Source organism: Sturnira hondurensis, unplaced genomic scaffold, assembly GCF_014824575.4.
Source record: "Sturnira hondurensis isolate 20B ecotype Veracruz unplaced genomic scaffold, ASM1482457v3 Scaffold0022908, whole genome shotgun sequence".
Lineage (NCBI taxonomy): Eukaryota > Metazoa > Chordata > Mammalia > Chiroptera > Phyllostomidae > Sturnira > Sturnira hondurensis.
The window spans coordinates 5,867,296-5,889,930 of record NW_028095539.1 but is presented as its reverse complement, the minus strand read 5'-3'; the positions used below and the strand labels follow the sequence as shown (position 1 = coordinate 5,889,930).

The window sequence follows — 22,635 nt, the reverse complement described above, 5'->3', positions numbered from 1 at the left end:
GGGTGGGGGGGGCCAAGTGCTCCCAGCCTTCTGCAGTGGGCACCACACCAGCCGTTTTAAAGATGAAAACGGGGCTTTCTTGCAGAGGAAAGGGCAGCTCCCACCTGCAGGCAGTGTTGGGACCCCTGAGTACGGAGCCAAGCTGTGTGGTGGGGGTGGGCAGGATCGTGCACCCATGTGCCTGGAATGTGCGGTGAATGCTGCCACTTTTGTGCGTGCACTGGTGTGGCAGCATGTGGCATGTGGCAAGATGGGGTGTGCATTTCTGGGAGCATGGCAGGAATGAACGTGAGTCATCATGTATGTGCACACTTGAGGGGACATACCCATGCACAGGGCTGGGGGCCTGGCCCCGCAGGGAGGAATCCTGTCTCCTCTCCAAGCCTCAGTTTCCCCATCTGTAAAATGGCTGGTAGGAGGGAGGGGGTGGAACCAGGTGACTACCGAGGGCCCTTTGCTCCTCTCTGAATGCAGAGGGAAACTGAGGCCCAGAGATAGAAGGGACTCATCCAAGGGCACAGAACCTGGCCCCAGCCCCACTGTGTGGGTTGCCCTGCCTCCTCCTGCCTGTGTTCTCTGCCGTAACGTGAGAATCACGGGACACCCCAGCAAGCTGACGATGATGGCGGGGAGGAGACTGCCCGCAGTGCTGGCCTCAGCAGCACAGCCCAGACCCAGAGAGACAATGGCTGCCAGCGTCACGTCTGCCTCCCACCCGCCCGGTGGCCTGGAGGGAGACAGCACCGTGGAAATAACAGAGGGACCTTCTGCCTACTGTGACAACGGCCGGGTGCAGAGAGCCAGCGGTGGGAATAACATGTTATTTTCCAGAGTCTTGTCAGGCGATACAGAAATAGAGGTTTCAGTGCCTCTCTGCGGAGCCAGGAGCCGAGGGGCACAGGCTGCCCTGTCCCTTCTCTCCTGGGGCCCAGAGCTGCACTGACCAGCTTCCCGGAACACCCTCCATCCAGGCCCTTTAGTGAGCACCTACTATACCCTGGTTGTCTTCAGGAAAGCCACCTGGGACCAGTGAGGTTTTTAACCCTGTTTTGTAGATGAGGAAAGTTATGCTCAGACAGGTGAAGTCACATGAGGAAAGTTACGCTCAGAGAGGTGAAGTCACGTGCCCAACGTCACACAGCCAGCGGACAACACAAATCTAACAGTTCACAGGCACTCAGCAGCTCCACACGCCAGGAGCTCACTGAGCCTGTGCGGTGGCCCTCCGAGGGGGCTCTCTTGCGGTGTCTGTCTCACGGATGGGCGATAAGGCACGGCGGCCCTGCCCGAGGGCCCAGGGCCAGTGTCGTTCTCAGAGCGGGGCAGGTACAGTAAAGAGCAGACCCACCCGGCGAGGCACATGGTCTCGTGTTGCACACCCTGGCGATTCCCCCCCGACGGCTTCACGTTTCCACAGAACAATGGCAGCTTGTGCCTCCTCAAGAAGCACCCTGGGCTGGTGCCTGCCCAACCAGACCAGCCGGGGGACCCCCATCTGTTCCAGAGCCAAAGACCCTCCCAGAAGCCAAACAGGTTGCCTTGGTTCAAACCGAGTCCCAGACAAGGGCCGAGGCCCATCCGGTCCTTCCAGTCCCTAACCCCTGACCCCTGGCTCCAGGACAGGCCCTGGCAGCACCCCAGGGGGCCGAGAGGGGGGGTGAAGCTGTCTCACACACACCACACACATCCGTGTGCCGACACACATGCTGATTACGTATGTGAGTGTGGGTGCGGCGCCCTCTGGGACTGGAAGGGCTGCTGGGAGGGGGTGGCCCATCTGCTTCCCGGCCGGCCACACAGATGGTGCCATACACAAAAAACCCTGTCCCCACTCCCCTGCCCGAGTCTCAGGCTCAGATTCCCAGGCCCCTTTCCCAAAACTGGTGGGAAGGAGGCCCTGGGAGGGCCACCCAGCTTCGGCACCATTCCTTGGCGGGGCTTGGGGGTGCAGCCCAGCTTGAGTCTGTACCAGGGGCTCTGGGCTGGGTCCCGGGAGGGAAGCCACCTCTCACCCCAAGGCCTGTGTACGGGCTGCTTCTGCAGCCTGGGCTGCCCTGGCCCCTCGGTGGCGTCACCGGCTGACACTGGCTCCATGGGATGTCTCAGTGTCATGTCCCTCAGCCCCTGCCAGGTCAGGGCCCCTGAGTTGCTGGTGCCCCGCAGCACCTTCTGTACTGCGCCCCCGTGCGTGGAGGAAGGTCAGCGCTGGACGCAGAGTGCCCAGAGTGGAGGGACACATCGAGGGTGACAACCATGAGGCGCTGGCTCCCTGAGCTGGGAGAGGCCAGCAGCCGACTCGTCCACGGGCCAGAACCTCAGCGCTGGCCTGGTGGGATCGCTTCTGCGTCTGTGGGGGGCCCCCTGTCAAGATGTTCTGCTGGGATGTGCCCCAGTGGGGTTGCCTGCCTCCCTCAGACCCAGCCCTGTGGGTTCTGCACTCAAGGGGCCACAAGGCCCCCCTCCTGACACATCAGTCCCTGATGCCTGCTGCCAGCCAGCCAGGCCACCAGCCCCACACACCCCAAACTTTGTAACTTTCTGGACCCCACCTCAGGCTTTTCTGGTCTTCCCCACCCAGTTCAGGGAAATTGTCCCCAGAGTCCGGTGGCGACCTGCTCAGGTCCTGTAACCAGGAGAGACCGAGGCGCAGGAGTGTGCCCTGTCCACCAACCCCCAGATGACGTGACAGACCCAGGGTGCCATGAACACCCTGCCCAGGACCTTTGCATCGAGGGTTGACAAGGCCCAGGTGGTGTCTCAAGGCCTATTGTGCCTCTTTGGGACACTGAGCATTAACTGCAGGGACATCCCCAAGTCCCAAGGGGCCACACAACCGCTGCAGAGGGTGTTGTTCTTAGAACCGCAGCCCTGCAGGACCAGTGTAGGGAACAGAGGATCTTGGGGGGCCGCCTCCTTTTCCAGCAGATTCCTCCTGGGTCAGCTCTGCACAGTCTCAAATATGAGCCTCTGGTGCCCTCTGGTGACCATATGGAGTAGCGCACACAGCTGCTGGTGGCTATGGTTCAAAAGTGTGGGTTACTCTGGGGGTCTCTCCCTGGACCCCAAGAGCCACTCAAGCTAGGGCCAGACCCATCAGCCACCAACCCACTTGCTCTACCAGCCCTGAGTGCCACCCATCCTCAGTCTGGACGGTACAATTGGAGGGACCTTCTCTGGGCAGGAGCCCTCCCAGAACCCTGACCTCCTGGGCTCAGCTTGCATACCTCCAGCAACGGGAATCTCACGACCCAGCTCATCGGCTCGTGGACAGGTGAGAGGGCTCAGAGCTTTTCCATTCTGCACTGACATTTATTCTGACTGACTCTCCTCTGCCTGCAGGACCCCGGTCTGTTTCACTGAGCGTACACTCCATGCCAGGCCTGTGCTGCGTGCTTGGCTGGAATTGCCTGCTGGTGACTTCAAACTGCCCCGTGAGCTGGTTCTAGTTCAGCTGCATGGGGGGCAAATCACACAGCACGAGAATGGACCTGACTCCCGGTCCAGGACCTGACTCCTGCTGAACAGGCCCTGTGGCCTCTGGGTTCTTCTGCACCCTCTCCTACTGCCCTTGAGTGGAACTCAGCATACCCAGAACCTACCCCCACTTCCGCCCTGGGGGGGTCGCCGGCCACCTGGGGCCTTCCCTGCCGCATCTCTCACAGCGATCGCGCCTGACTCGTGCCCCCTGTGTCTCTGGGCCTTTCCACAGGCTGCTCCCTGGGCCTGGCACAGGCTTCCTGTGCTCTGCTATTCATTCACCTCTGCCCACCCTTCAGGGCTGTGCTCCGTAAGGCAGCCTTCCCTCAGCCCCCTGCCTGCTGGCCCCGTGTCGCCCCTGGCATGGATCCTCCATGCCTTATCATGTGACCATCCTCCCCTCCCTTGCAAGGACATAGGCTTGCTGAGGGTGGAGAAGGGGGCTAAGAAAGGTGACACCATTGCCAAGCTCAGCACGTGCCCAACCCCTTACAAGTACCCAGTACGAGCTTGCTGACTGGAGCCCAAGCAAATGGATGTTTGCAAGACAGAATCTTAGCTGGGGTGTTCCTGAGCCACAGTGAGCCAGGGCCTGTGCCCCCGCCACTGCCTTGACCACCCAGGGCAAGGGGGCCCAGGGGCAGGTTAGCATCTGTTCACAGGCGAGGTAGAGATCTCCCCGTCACTATGAGGTGTGGAGCCTTCTGACTGTGGGGTGGTTAAACGGCCAAGCCCTGTACCAAGCTATTGACACGGTGCCCACTGACACTCTGAGAGCTCACGACTCAGACGTGAGTCGTCACAATAACAACTCTGGACAGTTGTCCACGTTGTTAGGAATGTTGAGCCCTGCCACCTGCAGGACAGCGTGCCCCCGGCCCCTCGGGGTCCTCCTTCGGCCTGCGCTAGTACACGCGGGGCCAGGAGCAGGGGCTGTTACAGGTGGAACTGCATCCCGACAGAAGATACATGGAAGCCCAAGCCCCCGGTTCCTGAGTCTGTGACCATGTTTGGAAATAGGGTCTGTACAGATTTAATCAAAGTACGAGGCCACGGCCATGGGTTGGGGGGACCTGATCCCACACGACTGGTGTCCTTATCAAAAGGGAACTTTGGACACACAACTGGATACACGCAGAGGGAAGGCGACATGAAGACAGGGGGTTGAGTGACGCAGAGGCCTGAGTCAGTCCCTTCCCTGCGCCTTCGGAGGGAGCGCGGCCCTGCTGACACCTTGATCTTAGACCTCTGGCCTCCAGAACTGGTGCCAGCACATCTCCATTGTTTAAACCACCCAGTCCGCGGCCCTGGGAAACCAAGGTGGAGTCTTATCCCTGTTTTGCATGTGGAGAAACTGAGGCTCGGGCAGGGGAAGGGCTTCGTGCAGCTGGGGTCCAAACCTGCTCCGCTCACTTGGGTTTCCCACCCTTCTTGCTATAGAGATGATGACTCACGCTGTGACCTTGGCCAGTGTGATGTCCCACAGCTCAGCCTCAAGTTTGCCAAACCGGGTGACACTGCTCCCATCACAGGTGGAACCTGTACATGGCGCTCAGGGCACAGCTGTCACTGTGCCTGGGTGTTTAACATTCCTCTCACCCAGGCCAGCCTGCCCGCTGTGCGCCTGACGGCCATGGCGGACACCTACAGTGTGCGAGGGCTGTCTGTCCATCACCGGCCCCCGAGTCTCCCCGTGCAGCCCTCTCTCCTTCTTCCTCCACCCGGCCTCCCCTGTGCCTTGCACCCTTGGCCTCACCTTTCCTGTGGCGCCATGGGACACGTACTTGGCGCCCTCTCGCTGGGCGATCTCCACTTGTTTGCGGGCAATGCAGGGCCTGGCCAGGGAGGTGCCCAGGAGGTAGCGGTCCTCATACAGTGCGCTGGACTGGATGGCGGGCCAGATGAACTCCTCCACAAACTCCTTGCTGACGTCCTCGATGAACACCTGCAGGAGAGCCCATGAGAGGGAGTCTCAGCAGGGCTGGGCCCAGTCAGGAGGCAGAACCCCGGGGGACTGACGTGGCCTGCATCTAAGGCAGACAGTGCTAAAGGACCTCCGCTTCTCCGTCTGCATCTGGAGCAGACATTGCTAATCTATCCCAGCATGCAGTACTATTACTCTACTCTGTACTTGGGGCAGACATTATTAATCAATTGGGGTATACCATCCCACTGAAACTAGCTGTGGTCCTTAAATCCATCCCAGCACAGCGTTCTAGGCCTGAAATAAAACTTAGTTGTCACCTACGATCTAGAGCCATGGATAGATGTCACCCACAAAAGCCAGCGACGATTTTATCTGCAGGGGGCAGCTGGCAATCCCTGGAGGTATTTTTGGTTTTCACAGCTTGGGTTGGGTGAGGGAACAGATGAAGGGGAAGCCCTTGCGGGAGCTGCTCACACTCGCACTGTGAGCCCATGTGGGCAGGGGTCACGTTCACCACGTGGGCCCCACACCTGGCCTGGGGCCTGCCCGCCACAGGATTAGACGTACAATCAACGCACTAACTCAGCTGGAGTTTTCCAATTCTGTTGAATGGGTAGCAGGATGGGTAAATGGGCACGGACAAATGAGGGATGGCCGGGCGGATGGCTGGGTGATGGATGAGTGGATAAAAGAGTGGAGGGACAAATGGACAGAGAGATAGAAGAGGAATGGCCGGGCGGATGGATGCACGGTGGATGGGGAGGTGGGCGAGGGAGCAGATGGGAGGTGGCTGGCTGAGGATGAGATGGATGGGTGGGGAGGCGGGGGCAGAGGAAGTTGGGTGGAGGAGAGCTGGGGCGGCACCCCCACACCTGAAAGCAGAAGGAATGGATTTCACACTCTTGGAAGCAAGAGGACCAATGGGAAATGATGCAGGTGACAAGGAACTCTGTGATGGGAGGGCCCACTGCTGTCCCCACCATGTCACAACCCCACTTCCGACCCCAAACCCTGCCTCGACACAGTACCTTTTTGGCCCCGAGCTTCAGTGCCTTCTTCCTGGCTTCCTCAAAGTCTTCCTTCTGGCCGATGTTAGCCTGAAGAGCAGAAGCAACCAGTCACGGGTCAGAAAGAGCAGAGAAGAACATCAGCCCCCCTGAGGGGCGCTCCATTTGACCACTGACGTCACAGGCCAGGGCTGGAGGAGGTGGCGAGCTTCCAGGAGCCAACCCTGGGTTGCAGGGCTGGCGGAGCCTGGCCCTGTGCAGCCGGTGGCTGGGCTGCCACATTCGCTATCACCGCCTTGAAGATCAGAGGCTTCCCTGGAACCACCTTCTCCCACCTTCCCCCAAAGCCAGGGCAAAGTTTGGCTTGCCAGGAGCTACCCAGCCCCTGGCTCACGCTTTGCCCCAGCCATGGGCAGCCCCTTGACCATCACATTTGAGCAGACAGGCGGCAGAGGGGCCTCTGCTCGGGCTCCCGGCTGCCCTGCGCTGCCGCCCGAGCCCCCGTTCAGAGGGCCTCCGTCTAGACACCGACATACTCTCTGCTGGCCGCACTCGGGCCTGCTCCCCGGACGCTGGCCCTGCATTCTGCTCACCAGACTCAGGGCTCCTCCCAGAGTCTGGCTGCAGGTGCTCCTCGGAGGCCTCTCAGCCTTAAGCCTGTGCTGTGGTGGCCCCCGAAGCAGACTGGCCGGCTGGGCTGCCGACAGGATACACCTGGGCTCTCCACACCCACACTCGGCCATGGCGCTCACTCCCCAGGTGACTGCGCTTCCCCTCCCTGGGCCTCCCGCACCCCGCCTGAATGATGTGGGGACTGGGCCCTGTGAGGGATGGTGACTTGACCTTACGTACAAATAAACTGCTCGGGCAACAGCTGAATTCGTCTGCTCAGAGCAGCACCCTTACCTCCTCTGGGAACAGAACCTTCTCTCCTGGGACTTCCTCCCATAGGGTTGGAGAGGAGCAAATCATGTCTCCTGCTCACTCTACAGGTGGGCCCATGACCCAAGGCTAGCCAATCAGAGCCCTCTAAGTCACAGCTGGTGATCAGTGTATGATGGGCAGTGACTCAGGCCAGCGAGAGTACCCTTGGGCTCCAGTGTCAGAGTCTTTGGGGGAAGCTCTCCTTTTTCTGGAAAAACGAGGCTCTGGTGATGTGAGCCTCGCCTGCCCTGCAGAGAGGCCAAGGATGGAGCTAGATGGGGAGGGAGACAGATCTGGGTGGGAACCTGGATCAAGCCTTGCCTGAAGCCATTTACCCCTGGACTTCTCAGTTACATCAGCCAAGAACTATCTGGTTTTTGTTTGTTTGTTTGTTTTGCTTAAGCTAGTTTGAGTTAGGTTTTTAGAATTTGCAGCCAGGAGTCCTGAATAGCACAGCCACATGGCCAAAGATTCAGAAGCCACGACCTGGTTCACCAGAAGTGGTTCAATGAGGGATGTGTGCCATGCACCCTGGGTGGGAGACTGGCACCACACATAACCTATGGCCTAGGGCCTGTGACCTCCTTGCCATCCCAGAACTAGGTGGTCTGCAGGGGTTCTGCCAACTCAGCGGCTGCAGGACCCCACAGCCTGCTGCATTTCTGGGAGCTGGCCAGGACTTTGGGAAAGAAGACTGGGGGACCCTCAGCAGGCCGAGCCCATTGTCCTTCTACAGGCAAGCGACCAGCAGCACTGCCAAGCTTGAGTCCCTTGTCCAGTCCCCCACACGAGAGCTGGCCTACTCTGTGCTGGGGGGCACATCTCAGACCTGGCGGCCACCACGGATGCTCACTGTACACATGAAGAAAGTGAGGCAGTACCATGGGGTGGGGAACAGATTTTCCCACCATTCAAGACAGGCTTAGAGAGGGGGGGCCAGGCTTGGGACAGTGACAGTGAGCAGCTGTGCAGGCTGGGCAGGCAGCAGGCAGAAGGACAGACACTCCGGGACCCTCCTCACCAGGTAGGCAATGACATCATAGCCTTGTTCCTTCAGCCACACGAGGATGCAGGAGGTGTCCAGGCCGCCACTGTAGGCCAGAACCACGGAGCCCTTGCCTGACATGTCTGGAGGAAGGCGAGAAAGAATGTGAGTGGTGGACCTGATCCAGCCCCACCTGCCACCTCTGCAAGCAGCTCCCTCTTGGCCTGTGTCTCAGCCCCGACCTTGGCCTTGGGCAGCCTTAGCCGCTGGACAAGTGCCACTGAGCACTGGGGACAGGATGCTCACAGATATCAGGGCCAGCCGAGGCGCTAGCTCCTCCTTCCTACAGCACACCCCTTCCACCACCCCCCCCCCCCCAGCAATCCCGGCGGGAGACCTGACCTGCACATGGCCCACACAGACCCGCAAGCCACCCCAGGGCCTGGGAATGCTGACAGCAATTGGGGATGGTGGGGGTGGGAGCACATGTCTAGAGGCCCATCCCCCTCCAGCCAGAGAAGGCGCCTGAGGCCGAGCTATTTGGCCAAGGCTGGCAAAGTCCTTTTGGCAAAGGACTCAGCAGTCAGGAGCCTCTGGGGGCCCCCAGGCCCCAGTCAGACCTGCTCCTTGCTCAGCTCACACAGTGCCAGGCAGGGTTACTCTGCACCCCAACTGTGACCACAGGGAGTAGGTGTCATCATGCCCATTGGTGAGTCAGAGACGGAGCTCACAGAGGTCAGCGGCAGTGGGAGGCCAGGGCATGTGTCTGTGCCTGGCTCCCAAACCTGGGCTCTTCCCAGCATGCAGGGCTGCCTTCCAGCTGTGGGCCCCCCAGAGACACAGCCCACCGCCCCCCATGGACCTCTCCCACCTGGGGCCCCAGTGAACCTTCACAGTTGGGATTTCAGGCTCTTTTCAAATGCAGGTACCTGTGAGGAGGGAGGCACAGAGGGCTGAGCCCCTCAGTGAACCCCATTATGAAAATGATCAGTGTGGGGGCTCAGAAGCCAGCCCCCGCCGTGTGCAGGTGGGGAAACAGAAGCGTGGAGAGGGACGGTGGTATGCAGAGTTCCTGTGCCTCTGTGACCTGCAGCTCCCTCCCAGGAGGTGTCCTTCTGCAGAAAGGACAGTGGACCACCCCCCCTCCTCTGTCTCATTCCTCAGCTACAGGGAAGCACTTGCTTGAGGTCATCAGCCAGCAGGGGGCAGGGACCCAGCTTCCCACATTTACAGGGAGTGTGCCTGTGTCAGGCGGGAGCTGGTACACTGCAGCCTGACCAAGGTCAGGGTCCTTATTGGACACTATTGGGAAAGGCTGAGGACACCCACGCACAGACCCACGGGAGCCGGCAGGGGCCATCAGCACCGCAGGGCAGAAGCCTGTCCCCGAACTCCCTGTGTGGCCGGAGGGTCAGAGAGGTGAAGCGCTGGCCCGATGGCCCCTTCCTGGGCAACAGAGCCTGGACATGAACCCTGACTATGTGACAAGACACATGACCGCTATGCATTTCCTGACGTGTCACAGGCCCACCCACCCACTGGTCCCAGGGTCCACAGGCTCGCACTGCCCTTTGGACTTGGAAGAAAACACCCCATGGGACAGAGAGGTTGTGCATGGGTCTGGCGGATATCCACAAGTCTCCCCTGTACTGGCCATTCAGCCACCTTCCAGGCCTTGTTCCCACCAGATCCTGACTCTGGGGCCAGCACACAGTGCCCATGGCCACCTCGGCCAGGGAATAGGCCATTAAGGATGGAGGGGAGTAGCAAGGAGGGAGGTAGGAAGGACCGACGGTGAGAAGTACCTGGGCTGCAGGTGTGGATTCCCGGCTTTTGGAATCTGTCGTCCCCACTTGGTGAACCTCTCTCTGCAGAAGCAAAACCAAGAGCAGCTCAGCTCCCAGGCACTGGCAGCCCCAGCAGGGGTGGGGGGTTGGGGGCTGGGGGGTAGCAGAGAGGCAGAGGCCCTGAACCAGCCTTCCCAGCTGCTGGGACCCCCTCGGCACAGCCTGGCTGAGGGGGACACAGGCCAGCACCTCGCCTCTCTGATTTGGGAGGGGTGTGTGGTTGGGGTGGGGAGTGTGTCCTGGTACATATTCTCTCAACAGCTCTCTTAAGGTGCAACTGACATGCAGTAGACTGCCTGTATGGAGGGTGTCCAGTTTAGTGGGTTTCAGCACCCCTGAAACTATCACCACAATCAAGATCAAGAGCGTGTCATTAAAAGCTGAATATTCCATTTGTGGTGCCTCGTGTCAGAGACAGGGAAACTGAGGCTCGGGTTAAGGGATTTGCTCAAAGCCGTGCTTGGCTGGTAAGCCGCAAGGCCAGGACTGAAACCTGTGTCGGCTGGGCGTGTACAGACAAGGCTGCCCCTCTCTGGGAGGGTGCAGGGAGGGGGATTCCTAGGGCTGCAGCTGCGATTCCTGGGGCCTGAGACACGGAGACAGGATCCGGGCCCAGGATTCGCTAGCTCTTCAACTTGGCCCTGGTCTGCTACCTCCCTGACACACCTGGAGCCCAGAGGGTGGGCACCAGAGTGGGGGAGGGCGGCTCCTGGAGACAGACAAACCACAGGCTGGTGGCCTGTCTTGCTCTGCTTCGGTGATTCTACCACACCGGGCACTTTGCCCATCACAACACATGACAGGCTGTATTCTAACTGCCCCCACCCCCCGCCATGAGCTCCACGGGCCAGGGACCATCTAGCAGACAGTGCCCGGCATGCCAGGCACTGAGAACGGCGCTGCCTGTTCCGCTGTCCAGGGGTCAGTTCCTCCCCTGTAAAGAGAGAGGGTTAAAATCCTCCCAAGTCTGGAATTCTGTGCCTGCTCCTCCAGAAACTAGCGAGCCCTCCTGCCTGCCAGGCTGTGTGCATGTGCAAGCACAGAGGCCCTCTGCCCCGGGTCTGAGCAGTGTGCAAGAACCTGAGTGTGTATTGAGACTAAACCTGTATGAGTGTGCACGCACATGTGTGCATGCGTGTGCACGCCGAGATTAGGCAGGCAGGTGGCCTGGGAAAATGATGCAATCTGCCACTGACCTTGCTCCTGCCCTCCCAGCCTCTGGGGAAGTTCCGCCCCCAGCCAGCAAGGTTCCTGCAGCAGAAGCTAAATGAAGCTGAGGCCTCTGTTGCGGAGGGGGTGGTGTGTGTGTGTGTGTGTGAGTGTGTGTGTGTGTATGATAGGCAGAGGTGGGGAGGACAAGAGCAATCGGCTACAGTCCAGTGAGCGAGTACTCACTCCTGGTAAAGTACAGTGGCCGGGTCCTCCAGACCTGGGTTCAGGCTACTTCAGCTCTTCCTCTGCAAACCTGTAGAGAACCGCCCATCCCCCCCCAGGGCTGTGAGGCTTCGGGGAGATGCTGGGGAAGGAGCCCGTGCCTGCCGAGCTCTCCTGCCACTGGCTGGCGTGGTGGCCTTGGGCAAGCCCCTCACGGACCATCCACACGACCTGAAAACCCTTCTGGTCTGACACTGGGCCGCCTGCTGGCAGGAGGTGTCTGGAAGGCGCTGGCTGGACTCAGATTCCGCGGGTCCCAGCCTTGCCCCGCCTCACCCTTCAGAAAGGGCCCAAGGCAGGTTTCCTTGGCTGCCAGGGCCAGCCCAGCCATCCTTTACCAGAATGCCAGGCCCAAAGGCAGGAGACCCCCTCCATGGCCCCAGCCAGAGCCATGCCTCGAGCTTCCAGTGGAAGGGCCAGGCCTGCCTGGCCCTTGCTCAATGCTGAGAAAACCCATAAGCTCCAGAATGTTAAAGCTGAGACAGTGACAAGAGCAGATACTATGTTCCGTGCCATGTGCAGGAAATCTCGTGTGTGATTTCACGGTGGAGAGACCATTATTACCGCCCGAGGCTCAGAAAAGCTAAGGGACTTGCCCAGGTAACGAGCTAGTGAACGGCCGTGCTGGGCTGACCACAGACTGCTTGCGCTGCGCTGCTCTGCGCCCTACGCACAGGGGCCTCATGGAGACCACGGACTCCGCTCACTTTACACAGCTTCCAGAAAACAAAACCACAACGAATTGCCACCAACCAGCATCCTGTCCACACGCCAGGGTGGCAGCCTGGTGAACGTCCTTCCGAAACCCTTCTCTGCCACTTGAACTCAGCTGAGCTGGTTCATTACTTTGAAAGCCGAGCTCCACCTAGGCCACAGGAATTCTCCTGGACTTTGGGATTTCCTCCTTCTAGGATTGCAGCTCCTATCTCTCCGCTGCCCTGGTTAGTGTCTGATAGAGCGAGGCTGCAATTCTGCACTTTGACCAAGAGGTAGCGCTGTCAGGATTCAGCCTGAACATTTGCCAGACAGACCCCACCCATTTCATCTGCCCGTTCTTGGTGAGACAGGGAGGTTTCCCCCCCAAACAACAGGTAAGGAAGCTGAGGGCTGGAGGCTCATCCTAGACTCCAAACAGAACCAGCTCCCCGCGGTGATTCCTAGGGCCTGAGACTCCATCAGGAATGCTGGGCTGTCTTGGAGCTGCCAAGCATCCCGAAAAGCTTCCCGCACCCAGAGCTGAGGGTCATTTGGGAGCTGCCTTGGAGTGAGAAGACTGAGTATCCAGTTTCTTGAAAACGCCCTGGGGTAGGCGAAGGGGAGACTAAATAGACTCACCAGGCCCTGGTGACAGACACTCCACCCCTCTTCGAAGAGCGCTTGACCATGGAGGAGAGAGTGCATTCACTTACTGGTCTACTCCGTTAATAATACTGAGCCACACATGGGGTCCTGGCCCACCCCAAGTCTGGGGAGGGTGCCTGCCCAAAGGAGGGAGGAAGCCAAAGGCCTGGAAGACCCCCTTTCTCAAGGTATTACAGTAGAAGCCCCGGTGCCTGCAGGCAAACCTCTCACTTCTGGGGCTGTGCACCTCCATGGAAGGCGCCTGGAGGTTCCGGCAGCGCCCAGGGCCCAGGGGAAAGTGCTTGCACAGCAGGTCAGTCTGGGCCTGGCCGGTCCTCTCCCCACATGGAGGCCCCCACTGGCGTCCTGGGCCCGGAGAAAAGGGTTACACCATCAGAGCTGACAGAGTCCAGAGCGGGCAGGCGGGCAGCTGACCAGGGCACGTGTGAGCCCTCTGGGGCAGGGCGCTGAGTGGGGGGCCTTCAGTCTCCTCTGGGCGCTCAACAAGCAGAATGGGCCACTCACTCCCGGGCCCTGAGCGGAGCCAGAACTGCTTCTCGGTAGAGCACACAAGTGGTCACACCGGGACAGCCCAGTCCCATGTGCCCCTGCCCGGGCTGAGATGCCAGACCCCTCCAGGTCCTACCATCGCCCAAGTTCCCACTCCTCTGTGGCAGCTTCAGCCCCTGCCACCAGAACCTAAGGGAGGAGGGCAGGGAACCTGACCCCTGTTCCCGCCCACAGCAGGGCACCACCTAGACACAGTGAGTGCGTGGAGCCAGGCACTGCCCGCAACCGTCTGCAGAGACCTGCCACCCGCCACTGACTGGCAGCTCTGACAGATTGGGAGCCTGAGGCTGGGGGAGCAGAGAGGTTGACCCAAAGCCTTCAGAACCTGTCCTCTCCTGACACGGCGTGAGGGCTGGGTCGGAGGGATCAAAGCCGTGGATCAAAGCCATGGATGGATTTGATCCATCCCCGGATAAAGAACAGGTTTGTTCCTGCCCAAATGTGCGGCCAGACGGCCAGGCTCCGGGGGAGACGCCTCACTCTCCGAGAGGAATACAGAGCGGGGCGGGGGCGGGGGCGGGGGCGGGGGCGGGGGGTCACGGGACCTGCTCAGGGAGAGCCCGGACTAGACGGGAGAGGATTTTCCCCCATTTCACCATGACCCTCCCTTCCTGCAGGGCGCAGCCGCCCAAGGGGCCCAAGGCGACAGCCGCCCGAATGGCCGACGGTTTCCTGAGGAGCGGCCCCTCCCAGCCAGGAGTCCAGAGCCTAGTGCCAGCCGGAAACCGGGCCCCTCGGCTGGGCGAGGCCGCCGACGCCGCCCGGGCAGCGAACGCAAACCCCTTCTAGGAGGAAGACGGGGACAGACGCCCCCTGCTGGCGAAGGAGCCCAGTCACACCCCAGGCACTGGCCGGGCAGCCCAGGTAGGAAACTGCGGCTGGGGCAGCGCGAGGGGCAGCGCGAGGGGCCGCTGCGAGCAGACCCGGGAGATAAGCGGGGGCAGTGCTCTGGCTTCTCCCGGAGAAAGAGAGGGAGGTGGGCAGAGCGGGGACGAGAGCACCTGGGACCCTCACACCCTCTGACTCGCCAAGTCTCCATTTGAGGACTTTGCATCATAGAGGCAGCTGGATCAGAGAAGGGAAATTCGGGAAGGACCTCGCTTGTGAAGGGGGCACATAACCGGACCTGCCTCCACGGACTCGGGACTCGCGCCCCAGTGCCATCCCCACGGCCGAGGCACCCAGGAATCTGGCCTCTAGGCGTTTGAGCCACAGGAGCCCGGGCGTCGGCCCTCCCCTCCGGTCCAGGTCCGAGCCCGGGTCCCCTCCGCTTCCGCGGCGTGATGGGGAGAGGGTGAGCTACGGCTCGGGATGGGGTCTCCTTACCGGGGTCCAGGCGGTGGTGGCGGAGCAGGGCCGACCGCAGAGCGTATCCTAGGTTATAAACCCAGGGCCAGGGACAGGGCGGGGGACCCGGGCCACGTGGGGGAAACGGGAGGGTCAGGCCCCGCCCCTGGGCCCGCCCCCTCCGAGGAGCCGCCCGGCCTTCCTGGCCACCAGCGGGTGGGCAGAGCAGCCTCCTTTCCCTCCCTCTTTGATCCTCCCCCTTTCCGCCCTCCCGGCTGCGGGCCATTGCACCCCCCACCCTTCCATGTCTCTGGGTGCCTGCACACCCTCGGAGGGCGCACGCGGCCCAGGTCTCCCCGCCGGGGTTCAGGGAGCAGGTGCTGATCAGAGCATCGCAGGGGCTGGAACCCACGCAACTGGCAGGCTGAGCACAGCGGTTTATTTAGAGATGTGCCCCCCGGCCCGGCCTGTGGGGAGTGTACCAGCGCTTTGAGGTGGGAGTAGGGGTAAAAGTCCCTTGGGTGGAGTTTCAGGCCCACACTTGCGTGCTGGTCTTTCTGCAGACCTTACTGCCGCTCCCTTACCCCCACACTCTGGGGGCCGCATCCCAGTGTACGCGAGGCGGAAGTGAAAGCACCGTAGAAAGTCTGGGTTTCCTCCCCGCCAGGGATGGAGTCCTGGCTGTCTCCCCAGAGCCAGGCACCAGACCGGACTCCCAAGGGTGCCCAGCAGATAGAGACTGAAGACTGGCTGACCGCTCACCCACTGTGCAGCGGGGAAAGTTCAGGTTCACAGAGGTGAAGCTTCTCATTGCAAAAAGAAACGGAGTTGTGAGCCAGGGCTGGCCTTCGGAGATTCCGGACTCGTTTCCCAGCCTGGTTTACTGACCCTGATGCCCCCGTCACTGCAACCACAGGTCCTGGCCAGTCCACGGCCAAGCCATAGTTAAGACCACCCCTGCCCTCACAGCAGCTTCCCAAGTCCTCTGAGCCACCGTTGGAGGTGGCAGCCTGAGGCCACACTGCTGGGTTTGCCATTGAGTCACCTTGGAAAAAAACGGAGGGGGTCAGGCGATATTAAGGAGGCAGCCCCATCCTAGGCACTTTCCTGCAACCAAGAAGCAGCCAGAGATCCCAGACCCTCAGCCGAGAGGGGCCAAGATGTTGCTGCTATCATCCCCACACGAGAACCTGTGGCACAGAGAGGGTGTATTTCCCCAAGGCTGCACAGCATGCAAGTGGCAGGACAGGCCCAGACCCCAGGGTCTGCAGCTCGGGCCCAAACCCTCTGCTCCGGTTTAGGCTCAAAGAGAGTTGGAAGAGCCAGGGTCTCAGTCCCGCTGGCCATGGGCTGTGGGGACACTGACTCCTCACAGTTCTGCATAATGGCTCCAGCCCAGGGCACTGTCCCTTCCTGACATACAGGCGCTGATGGGAGGGGGGGGTCAGGGGGGGTGTGGCGGGGAGCAGTGGGATCACAGCTCTGTGGAGAGGAAAACAGGGACCCAGCTGCCAGCCGAGGCCCTGCCCACTGGGCCCCGGGTGGATTTTGCCCAGAGGCAGAGATCCAGGTGAGAGGAGATGGGCCTGCTCCTGGGTGAGCCGATTCTCACCTCTCCCTCCATCTGTGCCGTGCACACCTTGCCCCAGGCCCCACCCTGCTGAGTGGATCCTGGGTCCAGGGCTGGGGCATGACGGGAGGGGACCCCCACCTGGGGCGTTGCCACCACGGCTTTGCCTTTCACTCACCTAATCCAGGTTGGGGCTCTTCAAGGAGCCCGCATGCCCCCCGGGTAAGTGGCTAAAAGCACAGCAGCGCCAGGCCTGCCCAGCTGGAGAGACTGAGGCCGCAGGGTCTGAGATGTGCATAGCTTCTAAATACATCCATGGCTGCCCTGCTCCCCTCCCTCCACCTCTTCCACACTGGCCTTCCCTGTCCTCCCTCTGACCACATGACAGCCTCCTGACACTCCCCCCTTCACCCACGTCCCCCTCCAACCCTTTCTCCACCCAGCAGCCAGACAGTTCTTGAAAATGAGCATCAGCACAAGTCGCAGCTTCTTAAAACCCCTGGAGTGTCATTCCTCACCCCCATCGGTTCCCAGTTGTTCCAGCAACATTAGCTGAAGACTTTCCTTTTCGTATTTAGTTGCGTGGGCGCCTCTATTAAAAATGAATTGACCGTGTAAGCGTGGGCCTATTTCCAGGTCCCCTCTTCTGTTCCATGGGTCTATTGGTTCAGCCTCATGCCGATGCCGTCTGGGTGACGGTGGCTTTACAACGTGTCTTAAAGTCAGTGTTCGTCTTCCATCTTTGTTCTGTTTCCAGCTGTTTTGGCTGCTCCAGGTCCTTCGCACTTTCAAACAAGCAGTAGAACCAGCTTGTCAATTTATCATATTTTCGGACTATAAGATGCACTCTTTCCCCCCAAATTTGGGAGGAAAAGGGAGGTGCATCTTATAGTCTGCATGTGGCTTACCTGGCTCGCTGTGTGTGTGGAGGAGGGGCACCGGTGGAGGGGGGCTCACAGGTTATTAAATATTTTACATTTTTTGCTTCAAAAAATTTTTTTCCTATTTTCTTCCTCTAAAACCTAGGTGTGTCTTCTGGTTCGGTGTGCCTTATAGTCCTAAAAATACGGTATATGAAAAGCCTTCTGGGGTTTTGAGTGGGGATTGTAATAAATCTGCATATATAATATCAGTTTGGGGAGAAAGGACATCTTAACAATATTGAACTTTTAAATTTGTGATCATGGAACATATCTCCATGTATTTATATCTTAAAAAATTTCCCAGAACTAAAAACAAAAAACAAAACAAAAAACTACCTTAAAGCTGTTTATTCAAAAGTATCCATTGCTACTACATACGTGAGCAGTGGGGAAGAGACCCAGAGAGTCGGCTCCGTCTTTAGCAGACTACACCTCGAACGACCCTTGGCTACAGTGAATTCAATTTTTGCTTGAAGTCAGAGCTGTGTCTCTAAGATAGTGTTGAACTATATTCCCCTGGTGCCACGGAGCAGCTCCTTTATTTGATGTGAAACCCCTGGGAGGGCTCTCTGAAGGATGCAGACCCGCGGGCTCCAGAGCCGGGCTGGCGGGCGTTTCCTAGGTCCCTGCAGGTGATGAGGCTTCAAAAAGGACCAGGCAGGGCTGGACACACTCCGGCTGGGAAAGAACGTGCGGTTACTGCGGGAAAGGCCTGCGTCTGGGGCACCCCGTGCACAAGGCCACCGCTCGTGCTCAAAGAGATAGGGCTTCTTGGGTCACAGTATGGCTGCTCCAGACCCCAGTGTCGAGATGGACATTTGATTGGACACTTTGGATAAGTCGCCCATTCTTCTGTTTAGGCCTAGAGACGAGAAAGAAAGAAGACCTGGCAGGTTGGGGCATCTTCGATGAGTGATATAAAGCCCACAGCTTCCGCAGGAGAGCCAAGGACCCTCTTGGCGCAGGCCTCTGGGCAGTTTCATAGCCTCTACAGTTGTCAGTGCAGGTCTTGCCCGCCTTTCATTACACTGACTTCAAAGTATTTTAAGCTTTTTGATGCTATTGTAAATAAAATTTAAAATTTCATTTTCCAGATTTTTGTTGCTAGTATATAAATATAAAATTGATTTTGATATATTGACCTTCTGTTCTACAACCTTGCTAAATTCACTGATTGATTGCAGTAGATTTTTGTAAATACCTGAGGATTTTCTAGGATATTTCTGGACAATATTGTTGTCTGTGAATAGAGACAGTTTTACTTTTGCCTTTAGTATCTTTGTGTGTGTTTTTCTTGCCTTATTGCAAAGGCAAGGGCCCCTAGTCCTCAGCTGGTGAGAGTGGATACCTTGCCTTATCCAGGGTCTTACGGGGAGGCATGCATTCATTCGTTCAGTCTTTCACCATTACCACGTGAGTTGTAGGTTTTTCACAGATGCTTCTGCTCAGCTGAAGAAGTTCCTTTTTATTCCTCGTTTGTTGAGAGTTTTTGTCATGAGTAGGGGCTGAAATTTATCAAATGCCTTTTCTGCATCTATTGAGATGACATTATGATTTTCTTTATTTTATAATGTGGTGAATCACATTGATTGTTTGGTGTTGAACCAACCTCACATTACTGGAATAACTATATCTCAATAAAGGTGATTTAAAAAAAATTTTAAGGCAAAAATGAGATGGGGGACTTTGAGTGAAAAACACATAAGGGACATAATCAATCACAATGTGCAGAACTTATCTGGATCTTGATTTTTTTAAGCATAAAAGAAATACCATCTTTACGAGCAATTGGAAGCTTGAAAACGGATAGGCATTGGATGATAACAAGACACTACTTACTGTTGATTATTTTAAGGCATGATAATGGCACCAGGGATCTGTGTTTTAAAAGGGTTTTCCAAGTTTGGAGATGTATTCTGACGTATTAATGAATCGACATGATTTTCTAAAAGACTTGGCTGCCCCCATTGCCCGCAGGGTCCTGCCCAGGGCCTGCTGTCCCTCCCCTGCCGGAACCCTCAGGGCTCCAGCCGCACAGGCGCCTGGGGTGTCTTCCGCCTGCTGAGCTCTTGGTCCTTGCAAATCCTGTTTCTTGGGGATGGCCCCTCCGGCCCTCTCCCCTCCTCCACCAGCTTGGTCCCTTGTCATCTCCTCACTCCCGTGCTGGTACGAGAGGGCAGATGCCTCAAGTTTCCGTCAGTAAAATGGAGCAACGTGACGGCCACCATCTCCTCTCACCGGTGCCTCTGCGGGGAAACCCCTCACCTGGGCTCACCCCCTCTTCCAATCCACCCTCCACACTGCAGCCGGGGGCGGGGGTGTTTCTCAGGGTTGGAGCTGACTTTTGTGGCTACTGGTCTGAACTGCTGAAGGGCCCGCTGGGGGGAGGTGGTCTCATTAAGTCCCCCAGCGACCTGCAGATGCTACCTGTGCAGCTAACTGGGGACCTGGCCCCTCCTGTCCCGTCTCCCCTCCGCCTCTCGAGGGCTCTGCACCTGCAGGTTGTGGAGGGGCTGGTGTGTGGGGACCCCAAACACCTTGTCCTGCGGCCATCTGGTGGCTGGCACCAGAAACCGCTTTGCCACTGCCCATGATGGGGAACCAGCCCCAGGGACAGAGAGTGTCCTCCAGGCTGGACCCCAGGTTGCCAGTCCCCACCCAGAAAGAACAGAGTCCAGTTGTTGGGTTCTTGGAAAAGCTGCATCACAGAGTTTAATCAGTGACCTGCTGGGTTGTTTTCCACCCCAGATGGTTCAGAACAGCCTCGGAGGTCAGGCGGCCCCAGGGGGCTGGGCAGTTGGACAGGGCCCTGGCCAATGACGGCCAGCAGCTGGGAGAGTAGAAGTGGAAACACCCCTGGGAGCTGGCTGCTACACCGGTGCCAGTCCCTGTGGAAGTGGGAGGGGTGGATGGGGTGGGGGAGCGTCACACTGGGAGTCACAGCCTGGTTCCAGGCCAGGCCTGCTGCGGCCTCGCTGTGTGGCTTTGAGCAACCACTCCTGGGCGGTCCTCCTCTGTGTGTCCTAGGAGAGAGTGGGGGAGGGGGGAGGCTGGATGGACCAGCTTGCCTTTGGCGGTGCCTCAGGTCTTCAATGGCTGTGGTCACTCCCCTTCATCCTGCTCCCGGCCCTCCCTCTCCCCGCTCCTCAGAGAGTGCAGACAGCGCAGCCTGGAAGCCAGAGTTCCTGGGGTCTTGGAGTGGGCTGGGCAGGGCAGAGTCCTTCTTTTCCCCTCCAGGCTGTGTGAGCTTGGCCAAGGGGCTCACCTCTCTGAGCCCCCATGCCCGCCACAGCTGTGAAACAGACATACTACTTTTCTTGGCCTCTGGAACAGCTGGGGCCCCAGTATTGAGTAAATTAGTCAGGTTCATAAGGCACTGAACGTTTAATGAAAAAACAACTCAGAGAGCTTTCCTTGTCGACAACCGGATGGTGACAGTGTCCTGCTGAGCAAAGGGAGCAGGGAGAAAGGATCCCTCCCCCTCCACATCACGTGCAAGAGAGACAGCCTCTGTCCTGGGACAGCGACGACAGGGTGGTGGGTGCCCGCGGCGGGGCGCAGTGTGTCCAGGAAGGAGGGCGGGGCTGGTGCGTGGGGGGGGGCGGCGCTGTGAGTCGAAGCCCATCCCTGCCCGCTGGACGGGTGCCAGTGCGAACGTAGATGTTCTTATATTGTCCCTCCCCATCTCGCGCCTCAAAGCCAAGCCCTTGCGGTGGCCCAAAGGCCCACGGGACCTGCGCCAACCCACCTATCTTTCGGATCGCACCTCCCTCATCCTCTCCGCCCCCGACCGACCGGGCACGCCGCCTCCTCCAGCTTCTCCGCCTCCTTGACAGCCCTCGCCACCGGCGCCATCCTGCCGAGCGCCCCTGTCTGCTGTTCCCGCTCCCACTCTCGTTCCCCTCCGGGGGTCTGCACAGCTTGCCCCCCCACTCGCCTGGGGCCTCTGCTGAAACACCGCCTTCTCGTGAGGCCCACCCCGACTGGTCTTTTAAAAACCACCCCTACCCCTGCCCCCACCTGCGCAGCCTGGGTTTTGCCCCTCCCAGCGCTCACAGGCACCTACGCTGCGCTTCTTTTGCTTCCTGCTTGTCAACCGTTGCTGCTGGGCTGCGAGTCAGGCGCCTGGGGTTTTAGGTCCACTGCTTGGCACGCAGGTAGGACCGAATGAACCTTTGGTGTTTGTGTAAACGGCTGAACGAACTCATTCACTAAAAATAACCGAGGCCCTGGCCGGTGTGGCCCGGGGAGTGGGCCTGCAGACTNGCGTGGGGGGGGGGGGGCGGCGCTGTGAGTCGAAGCCCATCCCTGCCCGCTGGACGGGTGCCAGTGCGAACGTAGATGTTCTTATATTGTCCCTCCCCATCTCGCGCCTCAAAGCCAAGCCCTTGCGGTGGCCCAAAGGCCCACGGGACCTGCGCCAACCCACCTATCTTTCGGATCGCACCTCCCTCATCCTCTCCGCCCCCGACCGACCGGGCACGCCGCCTCATCCAGCTTCTCCGCCTCCTTGACAGCCCTCGCCACCGGCGCCATCCTGCCGAGCGCCCCTGTCTGCTGTTCCCGCTCCCACTCTCGTTCCCCTCCGGGGGTCTGCACAGCTTGCCCCCCCACTCGCCTGGGGCCTCTGCTGAAACACCGCCTTCTCGCGAGGCCCACCCCGACTGGTCTTTTAAAAACCGCCCCTACCCCTGCCCCCACCTGCGCAGCCTGGGTTTTGCCCCTCCCAGCGCTTGCTGCTGGGCTGCGAGTCAGGCGCCTGGGGTTTTAGGTCCACTGCTTGGCACGCAGGTAGGACCGAATGAACCTTTGGTGTTTGTGTAAACGGCTGAATGAACTCATTCACTAAAAATAACCGAGGCCCTGGCCGGTGTGGCCCGGGGAGTGGGCCTGCAGACTGAAAGGTCGCCGGTCGTTCTGTCGGGACACAGGCTGGGGGGCGGGTTCAGTTCCCCGTGGGTCAGGGCACATGCCAGAGGCAACAGATCGATGTCTCTCTCCTTCTCTTTCTCCCTCCCTTGCCCTCTCTTTAGAATCAATAAAAAATAAAAATAAATTAGAGATTATTTGTAATTAAGAATTACTTTTTGCTGCCACTTTCCGATTTCGGTGTGACGCAGTTCCTTGTCATGTAATCCTCCCCACAACCCTATGGGGGCGCTATTGTTGTATTCATGTTTCTGGATGAGAAAACAGCCCAGAGAGGTGCCTGGGTCACCCTACCCAGAGGGAGCCAGGCTGCTGGTCTTCTCGTCCAGGGCTCCTGGACCAGGGGGTGGTGGTTCCATCCCAGCTACAGCCCCTCCTTATCAAAGCAAAGAATTGGATGAAGAAATCGAGCTA

The 22,635-nt window shown here is 59.0% G+C and overlaps 2 protein-coding genes and 1 long non-coding RNA gene across 4 annotated transcripts in view; 2 read left to right on the top strand and 1 right to left on the bottom strand.

Annotated features, from left to right (window-relative positions):
• Positions 1-14,941, bottom strand: part of ASS1 (argininosuccinate synthase 1) — a 47,724-nt gene extending 32,783 nt beyond the window's left edge. Inside the window, exons 1-5 of the mRNA XM_037036766.1 lie at positions 14,839-14,941; positions 10,126-10,188; positions 8,357-8,463; positions 6,433-6,501; positions 5,234-5,422 (exon numbers count right to left, since the gene is read on the bottom strand). Of these exons, the coding sequence (XP_036892661.1) occupies positions 5,234-5,422; positions 6,433-6,501; positions 8,357-8,461 (363 nt within the window). The 5' untranslated portion in view covers positions 8,462-8,463; positions 10,126-10,188; positions 14,839-14,941. The remainder of the gene's footprint in view (positions 1-5,233; positions 5,423-6,432; positions 6,502-8,356; positions 8,464-10,125; positions 10,189-14,838) is intronic.
• LOC118980256 (uncharacterized) lies at positions 1,023-1,341 on the top strand. Its single transcript, XR_005065076.1, has 2 exons — positions 1,023-1,079; positions 1,114-1,341. It is a non-coding gene; the product is annotated as an uncharacterized LOC118980256 (long non-coding RNA).
• On the top strand, positions 13,707-14,832 carry LOC118980255 (translation initiation factor IF-2-like). 2 transcript variants are annotated; one of them, XM_037036767.1, is made up of 3 exons: positions 13,707-13,935; positions 14,130-14,376; positions 14,572-14,832. In XM_037036767.1, exons 1-3 carry the CDS (start codon positions 13,900-13,902, stop codon positions 14,718-14,720), a joined length of 432 nt encoding a protein of 143 aa, XP_036892662.1. In that variant the 5' UTR covers positions 13,707-13,899; the 3' UTR covers positions 14,721-14,832. The 2 variants fall into 2 exon arrangements, with proteins under 2 accessions (XP_036892662.1, XP_036892663.1); XM_037036768.1 differs by having other exon boundaries at positions 14,545-14,832.
• Positions 14,942-22,635: the final 7,694 nt, after the last annotated feature.

Bases quoted from the DNA above. Each gene is read 5' to 3' on its own strand.
- LOC118980255 (XM_037036767.1), top strand. From the start codon at position 13,900: ATGGATGGATTTGATCCATCCCCGGATAAAGAACAG. The intron at 13,936-14,129 runs GTTTGTTCCTGC...CCCTTCCTGCAG, and splicing joins CATCCCCGGATAAAGAACAG to GGCGCAGCCGCCCAAGGGGC. The intron at 14,377-14,571 runs GTAGGAAACTGC...TTTGCATCATAG, and splicing joins GCACTGGCCGGGCAGCCCAG to AGGCAGCTGGATCAGAGAAG.